We start from the raw sequence: 12,106 nt of genomic DNA on the forward strand, positions 1-12,106 counted from the left end.
TGAATGTCGAAGTCTCGCAGGAGACCACCGGTTGTCGCGTGACACCAAATGCGGCCTTCCCTTGGGACTTGTACAAGTAGGGCCTGCCCTAGCGGAGAAGCTGGTCGGGCAGGAGTCAAGAGAGGGAATTTCCACTCTCTTTGAGAAAGAAACCCCAAACTTCAAAGGCTGGGTGGGGTGGCCCAACCCTGAGCCCCAAGTTTGTTCCCGAGAAGGCCACTTCACGTGGACTTTGTGCCAACCTGCTCCTGGGTCCCCGGAGCCCAACAGGCCTGGCCACGAAGGGAGCTGTACTAGTGACTCAGAGGGGCCCCAAGGGAATCCTGACATCCGTGTTTCGAGGCAGGGCCCCCTCAGCCCACCTCGTCCTTCAGGGTGTGGACAGAACCACAGAAAGCCTGCGAGAACACAAGTCCCTGCCCCTGACCCGCTTCCCCACACGCTTCAGGAGCACTCCCGGGTAGAATGGCCGCCACGGCAGCGTCACAGGCACGGGGGACAGACAGCCGGCTGGGCTTGCAGGCACTGGGTGGGGGGTGGTGGCCCTGTGAGGCCAGAGAGGTGGCTGCTGGGAACGGGAGGAACTGTGTCCCTTTTGGGTACTCTGGGAACTCGGGGACGCTAGTGTCTGGCCGAGTTGCGGAGGTGGAGGCCGACAGGAAAGCAGTGGGAGACCGGCTGTCCTGGCTGCAATCTGTCCCTTGGTTCCCAAAATCGAGGCCCAGGCCCCACCAGGGAAGGTCCCAGCCATCACAGCGTCCCGTCGCCTTGGCACTTGGGCTGTGGGAGCCGAGCTCTGCCAGGCAGGCAGGACGTTGGCCTCTGGGGCCCCCGGAAGGGATGTGAGGGACAGCGATGTCGGGGGAGGGAAATTACCAGGGCCTGTGAGGGGAGGAGGCAGGTGGGCCAGGGCAGGGCCCGGGGGCTAGGAGCAGGGAGGCCCCGAGAGAGCTGTGGGCCGGGGACCTGCATGCGGTCCCGGGGAGAGGCCCCGGGCAGAGGTGAGGGAGGAGAGCTGGAGCCTCCAGCTGGGCACCCCCCAAGAAGAGCCCCGGGTGCCCGGCTGGGCCCTGACTGGGGGTGCAGGGCGGTAGGAGTTGTGGGGCACACCGCAGGGCCGACCACAGATGCTGGGGAACCCCACGGGAGCCCCCAGGCTGAGGGCTGGGAAGGGGTGCTGGCTTTTTGGATTCCGAGGAGAGTGCCTCCTGCTCTCTGAGTTTATGCCTGGAGAATGCCACCGCCCTCCGTAAAGTGCCCCCTGCCTGGCCCCGAGGTACGGGGGACCCCCCAAAATTTCAACATCTCAGACAATGGGGACAGGATGTACAGCTTTATTCTCCTCCATGAGCTCCTAGGGGGAGGCCTTGCCGTGGGCGCCTCTGGTGGGGGGCAGGCCAGCCCCCGTGCCCAGTGAGAACACAGGCCCCACACGGATTCCGCCCCCACAGCGGCAGCCAGGGGACCATGAACGGGCCTGCCTTCGCTGGCAGGGACTGGGGGTGGGGGCGAGGCGGCCTCCTGGAAGCCCTCATCCCACGTGCTGACCTGGGGTGGCCCTGTGGGCTCTCTCGGGGTGCCTGGCTCCCAGGAGGCCCGGGGGTGGGTGCTTGTGCGGAGTGAATTCGCCCCTGAGGTGTGAGCGAGCCGTGGAAGGAGTGGCGGGTCGGTGCGCAGGGGAGCACAGGCGTGGCTGGTGCAGGGGACGCCCAGACCTCTGACCCGCCTGCCCCGTGCGCGGTGGATCCGGGCACTCGAGGCCAGAGTGGGAGGAGCCCTCGTGGGAGGCCCCGCAATGGGGTGGAGGGTGTCGGGGAGGACCGGGTGGCCGGGACCCCGGGAGAGGGCCGAGGGTCCCTCAGAGGCGGGTTCCCTGAGGTAGGGGGGCTTCCCGCCCCCGGGGTGGGAGCCCGAGGAGGGGGCCGGCGGCCCCGGGGGAAGCAGGGAGGAGCGCAGGAGAGACAGGGACTCTTCCCGCCTGCGTGGCCGAGTGCGGGGAGCGGGGCAGGCTGGCGACGGCCTGCGAGGGGCCGGGTGAGAGCCGGGGCCCGCCCGAGGAGCGTGGGCTCAGCAGGCCGCCCGGAGCAGCGCCCACAGCAGGCTGACGGAGGCACTGAGCCACAGAGCCCCGTGGCTGCCCGCCAGGCCCGCGGCCGCGTTGCGGTTGCACTGGCTGCCTTGGCAGCAGGAGACAGAGAGGGTGCGGCCGTCCGAGGACATTGTGCTGTTGGGGCACACCGGGGAGCAGGACTTCATGACCAGGATGCCACCGGGGTTTGCTGTGGAGAGAGGGGCGAGGGCCGTGGGTGGAGGGCTCTGTGCGTCCCCCGCCCGGCCCGCCGCGGCCCGGGGCTGCCGGCACCGCGGGCCCCGTCCGCTTCCAGGGCTCCCGGGGGCTCCGTTGTAGTGGGAGGTGGTTAGAGCAGGGGTGGGGTGGCCGGGTGACGGTAGCCAGCCCGGGCAGAGCAGAGGGACAGGCAGGCTGCAGCGGGACGAGGAGGGTGTCGGGGGCCGGTCCCCACCTGCTCAGGACCCACCTCTGTGCACAGTCCCCCCGCCCGCAAGTGGGCCCGCGGGGGGGGGGGACACCAGACGCCCCAGGAGCAAATTCTCCGGTCACACGTGATGAGTGGTCACGACCGCGCTCAGCTATTACAGAACAGGGCAGTGTCCACGAACCCTGTCCTGAGCTATTGCCGAGGAGACGGGAAGGATGGGGGCAGGTGCTGCCGGGGACATTGACCCAGCGTGGCCGCCTCCTCCCTGGCTGTGCCCCGGCCCCTTCCCCTGAGAGACGGGTATTAGGTGGGCCGTTGGGGGGCCGAATCGAAGGGCCCACCGGTGCACTGGGCGTGGCACTCCGCGGGAGCCACAGCAGCCCTGACATTTACCTTTGTCACAGGCAAGACCCCTTGGCCCTCGGCGCTTTGCTGTAAGGACAGCGGCGAGGTACTCCCCCGCCCCTCCCCCAGGATTGCCAGCAGGGGGTCAGGAGACACCTCCATCTGCTGGTGATGCTGGGAGCACACGGGCGTGACCACCGACCGACCTCTCGGTGGCCGCGGGTCCCGTCCCCCAGTTCCTGCTCCGGGATCCCTCCTGTTCCCCCTCACGCATCAGCACCCTCCCCACTCGGGGGGCCTCTGTTCACGGCTCCCTCTGAGGAGCACCGCCCCCATTGTCATCCAGGGCCATGACCACTCGGGGAGCACTGCCTGGCAAGACACATGGGTGGACAGACAGACTCAGCAGATGGGCAGTGAGGAGCAAACAGGAGGTGGGGTAAGGGGCGGGGGATGGGGGTCTAAAGGAAGCCCCCACCCCGGGGAGGGAACGGGGGCCCTCAGGGTGTCTGGTCCTGTGTGGGTGTAAGAACTCATGCTTCAGCGGCAAAAGGCACCCATGGGGGGGGGTCCCGGGATAGGGGGGACCACCGGGACCAGCTCCTCCCCAGCCCTCCCACCCACCCCTCCTTGTGCCACAGCCAGAGCCGCAGAGCACAGCGGGTGCTCAGGGGCCATCGGCCAGGTGACTGAAAGAGAACACGACCTGCCTGTGCCCCACACGCCCAGGACTTGGCCAGAAGTAGGGGAGCGTCCCCTAGGCCCTGAGAAAGTGACCTGGTCCTTGGGCAGGGTCCTTCTCCGCCTGACGGGAGCAGGTCCGGGAGGCATCGAGGGGTTTGTGCTGCCTCCTCACAGCGTCCCTGCACCAAGGAGGGTGGGGTCCAGCCAGACACCCCGTCTCCCCGTAATAAGGGGGCTCTGCGTCCCATGTGGGAGGGCCTTTGTAATCATCGAGGTTCACAGGGAGCTGGGGCCCCAGCGAGGCTGCCTGGCTCATCCAGGGCATGTGACGTGCTGCCGGGACCTCCACAGACAGGACACCAACGGGGACAGGGATCGGTGGGGGGTGGGGGCTCCTCACCCCCTCCCAGAAGCAGTCGCTCCTGCCTCCTGGACCCCACACGGCCACCTGCGGCCAAACCTCAGCACACATGCCTCCCCCCTCTCTCGGGCCGCTCAGGGACCCAGTGTCTCTGCAGCATCTTCCAACCCCCCCCCCACCCCTCACTTCAGGGTCCCACCCTGTGCCTGCTGCCCCTGCAGGCCAACTTCCCCACTGCCCTGTCTAGTGACCCGGTCAGGCTTCCCACCCCTCGGGGCCACCACAGCGACCGGGCCCCTCACCTCCCTGCCGTGCTCAAACTCCCACCATGTGACCTTCTGTGGCCCCCCCTCGCACCCTGACCCCGCCTGCCAAGGTCACCATCAAGCACCACTTGAGAGCTCGGGGCCCCAGCCCAGCCCTTGACGGCTCAGGGAAGAACCAGACCCGCAGAGGGACTTGGGAGGTCAGAGGAAGGAGGGAACCTGTCCTAGGGGTCCGGGCACGGGGGCGGGGGGGTCGTCTGTTGGAGGCAGGCTACAGGTGTGGCCGGGAAAGGCAGGGTGATGGTGACGGGCCTCGGGGCCGAGGCCGTGGGTCCTGTCATGATGCCATGGGCCGGGCTGCCCCCGCAGCCCTGTACCCCACCCTGTCCTCCAGGCGCCGGCCTCCCTCCAGGCCCAGTCTTGCCGAATCCCTGTGCGGCCTGCTCCCTCCCGCATCTCTCACTCAGGCTCCCTCTGACTCGAGCGGGAAGGCCACATCTGGCCTTGCTCTGCGGTGTCGGGTCGGGGTGTCGGGGTGTCGCTGGGCTGCTCCTAGCCCACCTCCCACCAACACGGAGGCGGGCTCCGGCAGAGTGGGCGGGTCCCTACCCCCTCCGGCACCGCAGGGGGGCCCCTGGCTGGGCTGTGGGGGTGCGTGCGGGGTACTCACTGGCCTGGGTGATCACACAGTACTTGTCAGTTGGGGCGCACTCCACCAGAGACTCGCAGTCCTTGTGGCCACAGCACACGTGACAGTGAAGGGCCCGGGCTGGGGGGAGGAAGCAGGGACCCCTGTCAGCGTGGGCTGGGGAGAGCCTGGGGGCCATGTCTGGCCCTCTCTGAGCCTCCGCCACCCCCCCTTCCCTCCGGAGGTGCTCCCGGTCCCCGGGGACGGGACGGGGCTAGAGACTCGGCAGGCCGGTCAGCAGGAGCGAGGGGGCCCTGGGACGGAGGAGGGTTAACTTCGGGGGGGATCTGGGCTCTGCTTCTCACTGCCGCTGCCCCTCTCTGAGCGACACAGTCCTCCCTATGAGATGGGACCGAGCACAGCCTGAGGCTGCCCGGATGACAAGTCACAGGCTCTCGGCCCCTGCCCCACCCTCCTGTGCTGGGGCTCCCGGCCTGCACTGCGGCCTGGACCCGAGGACAGCGGGGGCTGGGAGGGTTTTGTGCACCGTTGGCACCAAGGGCTGCTTAGTTAACAGGAGGGAACAGCCCTGCCCTCCCTGCCCGGGGCCTGCCAGCGGCCCCTACCCCAGACTGATCAGTGGACAGTCCACAGCAAAAGGCCCTGGTGACCCCCGGCCCCGTGCACAGTGACCCCGACCACAAGGATGCAGGACAAGGCTCCTGGCCTGGAGGAGCCCGCAGGCTTCCCGGGGGGTGGGAGCGGCCAGCTGAGGTTGGGATGGAGTGGGGTGAGTGAGATAGAGTGACACTTTGCGGGACACCTGGCCCAGGTGTCTTCATAGAGGGCAGGGGCCAGCTGGGAGGGCTTCCTGGAAGGGGTGCCCCTGGAACTGCGAAGGGGCCATTGGGCAGGTGGGAGAGCCAGCGTGGAGGGGCACGTGCTGCGAGAAAGGGCACGTCTGTGCCAGGCCTGGGGGGCTGTGGTGTGCCCGCTCCGACGTCAAAGCCGGCACCTGTGGAGTGGGGTGACAGCATCTTCCACACACGGCTCAGCGGACATCAGGGACCCCTTTCCCTGGGGAAGTGGGGACACTTGTGGCTGAACCACGGGTGATGAGGTCAAGCTCAGACAGACCCCAGGCTCAGAGGCTTTCTTCCCAGGTTAGGGCTCTGGAACACCCCCAGGAAAAAGAGGCAACTCTGGGGGTGACCCCTGGCTGTTCCTATGCTCCTGTCTGCAACCGAGTCTGGTTGGGTGGGGGGGACACTCCCAGCTTCCTCTGAACTAGAAACTCATGTTGCCTCTGTTTCCCCCTCGAGGGTCGGAGAGTCCCTGTGTGGGGGGATCTCCACACTGGGGAGGCCTCACTGGGGCCTCCAGGCAGCCGCCCCTCACCGTTGTGCCAGCCTCTCTTCTGACAAACACCTTGTCCCCTGCCCCGTCCCCAGAGCCAGCCTCGAACCTCTGCCCAAGTGTCCCCTCCATCTGTGTTTCCGGCCTCCTCGGGATGGGCCTGGTCTCCGAGGCGCCTCTGTCTCTGCCTTCCCCCCAGGCGGTTCCCCAGACAGGCCGGAGGCCCCAGCTCTCCCACCTCCACTCGGGGCATGTGGAGGGGGCTATTATCCCTGGGTGGTAATTATTCAGCTGCTAATCACAGGCTGGATCACCCCCTCCCCGGGGCCCCATTTCCGGTGGCCCCAAAGCAGCAGGTGCTCTCGTTCAAGGTCACACAGCCAGCAAGCAGGGCTGGGAGTGACCAACTCATTTCCCTGATTCCAGCACCGAGAGTCCTGCCTCCCAAGAAGCCCCTTTGTCCAGGAAAACAGGACACTGGCCTCCTGGCTGGTAGCCGGTCCCCCTGTCGGCCCAGAGCTCTGCAGACTCAGGCCTGTCACCGGCTCTTTCACCCACGAGAGGCAGATATACTAGAAACTATGCCCAAAGGGACACAAAGGTCTCCAGGTCTCCCCCCCGCCACACACACACGCTCCTCAGGGGGAAGCCACGCCCAGCAGCTGTCTGTCCCCAACCCTCCCACCCGGGTCAGTGGTTCTTACCCAGGTCAGTGCACAGAGCGGCCAGAAGCAGAAAGAGCAGGAGTGGCCTCATCGTGGGGCATCCACCGGCTGGGACTGGGGAGCGGCCGGCACCAGGTGCCTTTATATGACTGGCCTCTTCGCCGGGTCAGACCTAGTAATTTAGCTGGAGCTGAACTTGGGACGGCAGGGCCAGCCTGACTCACGCTGCCTGGGCTCCCCTCTGCCCCACCCCCAGGGCTCCGGGGGCTCTCAGGTCACCTGTGCCCTCTCTCTGCCTGCCTCCCTGTCCTGAGCCTTTGGCCTCCCGGTCCCTCGAGGTATCACGAGGCCCCAGGCCCGGCTGGGGAGAAGGGAAGGTCTCGATGGTCTATGGGTGACAGCCCACGCTTGGGGCCTGGGGGACACAGCCCTGCCTGGGTCTTCCCGGTAAGCACAGCCATATCTCCTGTGTCTCTCCCCTGGCCAGGCCAGGCCAATCAGGGAGGTGCCAAGCCCATTTGAGTGGGGACACTGAGACACTGCAGGCTGAAGCCTGGCTTTGGACCAGCGCGTCTCAATTTTTGTGCACGCACACATCACAGGGACCCTGGTGAAATGCTGAGTCTGAGGCCCTGGACCCTGCATCCCTGACAAGCTCCTGGAGAGGCCGGTGCTGCTGGGCTGCAGGGATGACCGAGCAGGGGTGGGCAGGGCCAGAGGGGCCCAGCATCTCAGATGGCACTGAGTCACTGCCCATTGGCCTCCAGGCCGGGCTTGGGGGACCCTGAATGACAAGGGTGCCCCGGGAGGATGCAGGGACCAGCCTGGGCACAGTGGGCTGCCCCCAGTTGCTGTTTTGGGGTCTGGCTAGGGTTCCAGAGGCCGAAGGTTGGAGCTCACACCTCCTGGTGTTTCCACTGCGTCCCTTCCGAGGGCCACCCGCCTCTCTCTTCTGGCGGCCGGAGTCCCCTCCCCAGCGACCAGAGCCTCCCTTCCAGATGCAGTTCCGACCGTGTCACCGTCCGCCGAGAGCTCTGCAGGCACACACTGTCAACATAAGCCCGCCTCGCCTGGCCTCCCCTGTGTCCTCCAGCCTCCCCGCCCTCCCCTCGGCCTCCAGAGTGAAGCCACGTGCCTCCATGCCCTCACCCGCGCCCGGCCCGATGCCCGGAACACCCTTCCCTCCTTTCCTTCCCCGGCAGAATCATTATCTTTGTCCGGAACATTCTTAGACCCACTATTCCTGCCTGTGCCCTGGCGGCGCCTGCCTGGAGCCCGTGTCCTTCGCCAGGTCCCCCGCAGGGCCTCTGCTCCGTCACCCACGGAGGCTGGGCCAGCTGCTCACCCCTAGAACCAGGTGCACAGGCCGGGAGCCACGTGCATGGACGTGGGGCCCTGGCCGTGCAGCAGGGGTCAGACCCGCGCTGGGACAAGCTCTCTCCACACCGTCGCCGCCTAGCAAAGCGTCAAGGAGCCTGGAACACTGATATTTCATATTGGCTGTTTTTAAACTTTGTGTAGAACTTTCTCAATTTCAGATGTATGGTGTGTGGGGTCCCATCTGCCACGGTCCCCAAAAGACCGGGATGGGCTCACCCTCATCAGGAACCTGCTGAGAGTGTCGCGAGGGCGCAGCAAACGCACGAGCTGCAGTCGCTGCGTCCGGAACGAGGGCACATCAGTGTGCTGAGAAGGGAGGGGTAAGGCCTGCGCAATCCCGGGGTTGACTCCGTGCATCTCGCCCCGTCTACTCTACCCCGTCCACGCCTCCCAAACCCTCTAATACGCTGCACGGCACCTACCGAACTCCTCCCACCTTCATCTGCCATCAGAGCTGGGTCACTTTCTGTGGCCACGGACCGTGACGGTTAGCTGGGCTTTGCCCAGCAGCACCTGGCTTCCTTGGTCTGAACCCCTGCCCTGCACGCAGCGGTCATGAGATAGAGACCGGACTCCGAGGACCGAGCTCCTTGCCAGATTTCACCTCATCCTGACCTCAGGCCTGAGAAAGTTCTCTCCTCTGCTGCGAGGGTTACAGGACTGGGAAGGGTGCGATAGAGCCCAGACTGGTGCCAGGATATTAGAGCGTAAGGCAGGTGGCCGGCCCTAGATCCAGCTCAGAGGTCAGCGGGGAGAGGCCAGGCGAGCGCCCAACGGCCAATAGCATCCTTTAGTTTTCCAGCAGGGCCCAGTCTGGGTTCAGGGAGGGGGATCCCCTCCCTACAAGTGCCAGCTGCCAGCGCTCTTTGGGTGACGCCGACCACGGCCAGCCCCTCCTCTCACTGAACTCACACCTGCTTGTCACCTTTGTGGCACCCCCAGGCCCCAGGTAACCCTGCCTGGGCCTCTGTGCTTGTCTGAGTGTGCAGCTGGACAGCTGTGGGTGGGGAGGGAGCCTGGGACTCTGGGATCCCCCTGCCCCAGGTCACAGACGATCGTTGGTTCCACGGCTCTGATTCCTACTGAGTGTCAGGCTCGGGCCCTTGGTGCAGGGGTACGGAAATGCGGGGCCGAGCGTGGGCTGGTGGACCCACACTAAGAGAGATCAGCCAGCTCAGGTGGTGGGCACCCCGTGCCCGGCCTGGTTCTATCAATGCCAGTGGCCGCTACCTGGAGAGGTACCAGGTGAGAGCTGCCTTTTGAAGTAGGGCTGGAGGGAGGGGACCCTCGAAACTACAGGAAAAGCCAATGCAGAGGAGCCGGCTGAGCCAGGGCGCCAGGGCCCCAAACTCTCCGCGCAAGCAAAGTGGGCTGCACCCTCCCCAGCGGGCGCAGCGTGGCTCAAACTGGGGTCCGTATTCCTGGGGATCTGTGAGCACTTTCCCCTCTCATAGGGCCACTTGGGGAACCCGGAACTTCGTGCATCTCAAAAAGCCTTTCGGGCAGAGGTTCTGCAGCTTCTCCAGTGGGAGACCTGGGAAGGGCCTGCCTATCTGGGGAGCCATCCTTCAAGGACGGAGCGGGGGGGGGGGTGGACCTACACCCTCATTGAACTAATTGGGCTCCTGAAACTTTACAAGCTGGGTGTTCTCCAATTAAGGTCCAGACTCCCACCCCCGACGGCAGGGACGCATGGCTTCCCTCGCCTGGCGTAGAACTCCACTCCTCAGAGTGGCTGAGGGAGAGACGTGGGGCTTCCTGTCCCACAGGTGCGTAGGCAGGTGAGGGAACTGGGGCAGCAGGTGAGGCCGTGGACTTGCCAGCACAGAACTTCATCCCACCTTCCAGGGAGAGACCTTGGCCCCGTTAGGAACCCCCAGACCTCCCCGCGAACCAGAGGCAGAGTCCGGCCCCTGCCGCCCCCTCCCTCTCTCCTACCCCGCCCTTGGCTCCTTCTTTCTGCCTCTGACCCCTCTTCCCTCCGGTGCTGGGAACGAAGGGAAGAGGACCCAGAATTCGAACGGAGGCCCCTTCCTGTTGGGCAGGGGCCGGGAAAGGGGGGCTCGTGTGCCTCCATTAGCCAAAGGGGACTCCTGCGCTCTGACCCTGGTCACACCCTAAGCCCTCATCATGTTCATGCCCTGAGCCCTGACCCTGACGAAGGGGTTCAGGACAGTCCCCACCCCCTCCTCCCCAGCCATTCGTATCACCCTGGCCCCTGGATTATTTTGAGCCGAAGGAACTTGAGACCCTGAGGGCTCAGGAGCACTTTTGCCCCTCCCTTAACTACATAGAGGAATGTAAATTGGGCGTCTTTCCCAAAATAAGGGTTATTAGCAGACATAGGTTTTATCTGGGCGACCCATCTGGATGGTAAGGCAAACATCTAATTACCAAACATCACCCTGTGAAACGCATTCTTTCCTTCTGAAATCCCAGACCCCCTCCTCAGGTCAGAGTGACATCTGTCCCTCGTTCCCCCCCCCCCCCCCGCCTTTGGAATTGCCCTGTCTTTGTGGATTCTCCCTATGAAATTCGATTTTCTCCTGTTCATCTGTCTCAGGTAGATTTGATTCCCAATGCAGCTAAAAGGATCCTGAAGGGAACAGGAGTTCTTGCCCTCCGTGAAGGGGTGAGGCATTCTCGCTCCCTGACGCTGGTCACATACTGAGAGAACCTGGCCACACTCTGAGCCTTGAGCCCCTTCACGGGCTGAGCCCTGGCCCTGGCCACAGAGAGGAGAAGCTTCTCTGGTCTTGGGGCCTGCAACCAGGGCATGGGAAGGAGCAAAGAAAGGCCGGTTTGTCTGGGGCGGAGGGGGCCCCACAAAGGCCTTTAACAGCAGCTGGAGGGACCTGGCTGGTGAGACTCTTTGAGTGCTCTGAGCAGAAAGTTTGGTGTTTTGAGTCATTCTGGCCTCTGCCCTCCCTGGCCCTGGCCCGCTGCCTTCCACTTTCCTACAGCAGGGAGAATACCAGCTTCTCTGTATCTACCCTGAGGGATCCCAGCCTCAGGGTTTGGGGTGCTCTGAGGCTGCACGCACAAGCACAATGGGCTGCTTGTCCGGACGTGCCCCAGATGGCCTCTCTGAGAGGTCAGACTGTGACGGGGAGGGGGGAGGTGGCTGGGGGTGGAAATTCCCTCTGGGTGCCCGGGGGTGGGGTGTCTGCTGCTCCAGTTCTGGTCCGTCTGGACAGCAAGGAGCCAGGATGCAGGGATGCCCGATGCCAGCCCGGGCAGCTGGTACTTCCCAGGAGCCACAAGATGGCAAACTGGATAAACAAGGATGTGCCCCCTGCTGGCACTCTGCGGGGCACACCTAATGGCCCGGCCTGCCCTCCCCTGCAGGTGGGGCCCCACAGCCAGCTTCCCAGAAGAAAGGCACCGGCAGTGAGCCAGGAAGGGTGCACGGGCGCTCGCTGGCCGGGGCAGGGGCCGAGGCGGACCAGGAGGCCGTCTCAGGGAGCGTGTGCCTCTCCCTCTCAGGGTGCTCTTGAGTTCTGTCCCAGCAACTTGATTCGGAAGTCACGGCACTCTCTGGGCAGAGGCTGGCCGTGGAATTCTATGTTCCATCATCCTGCTGCCCAGGGATCGTGTCATGAGCACGCTGTGAAGGCGCACACACGGGTTGTGTCTTTCCACAATGACGGCTTTATTCAGTCACCCAACAAGGCTGACACCACCATAGAGCAGGTTCTGGGTTCCAAACGCAGGGACATTTCACCACGTGATTAACTTGGCTTCTTCCACGGCACCCGGAGCAGAACACGAGACAGGCCACACGACAGGCAAGGCAACGGAAGGGGGTCAAACGCCAAGTCAGTCTGCGGGCGCACAGTGGAGAGGAAGCCTCGGTCCCGTCCGAGCCAGCTCTCGGCACTCACTGCTCATCACGTCCAAGCCCTTGAAGGATCTCGGGGCTG

General features: G+C 64.9%; 1 protein-coding gene across 1 annotated transcript; it reads right to left on the bottom strand.

The window, feature by feature from the left end:
- Positions 1-2,067: 2,067 nt before the first annotated feature.
- Positions 2,068-6,894, bottom strand: LOC122235063 (lymphocyte antigen 6E-like). The gene is made up of 3 exons (XM_042973491.1): positions 6,843-6,894; positions 4,825-4,923; positions 2,068-2,279 (listed from the first exon to the last, which is right to left on the bottom strand). Exons 1-3 carry the CDS (start codon positions 6,892-6,894, stop codon positions 2,068-2,070), a joined length of 363 nt encoding a protein of 120 aa, XP_042829425.1.
- Positions 6,895-12,106: the final 5,212 nt, after the last annotated feature.

This window comes from Panthera tigris, chromosome F2 (genome assembly GCF_018350195.1).
Source record: "Panthera tigris isolate Pti1 chromosome F2, P.tigris_Pti1_mat1.1, whole genome shotgun sequence".
Lineage (NCBI taxonomy): Eukaryota > Metazoa > Chordata > Mammalia > Carnivora > Felidae > Panthera > Panthera tigris.

What these genes read in the sequence shown, in the direction of transcription:
- LOC122235063 (XM_042973491.1), bottom strand. Translation starts at nt 6,894, where the DNA reads ATGAGGCCACTCCTGCTCTTTCTGCTTCTGGCCGCTCTGTGCACTGAC. An exon ending in CGCTCTGTGCACTGACCTGG is followed by an intron (nt 4,924 to 6,842) that starts GTAAGAACCACT and finishes TCCTCCCCCCAG; the next exon opens with CCCGGGCCCTTCACTGTCAC. An exon ending in CTGTGTGATCACCCAGGCCA is followed by an intron (nt 2,280 to 4,824) that starts GTGAGTACCCCG and finishes CTCTCTCCACAG; the next exon opens with CAAACCCCGGTGGCATCCTG.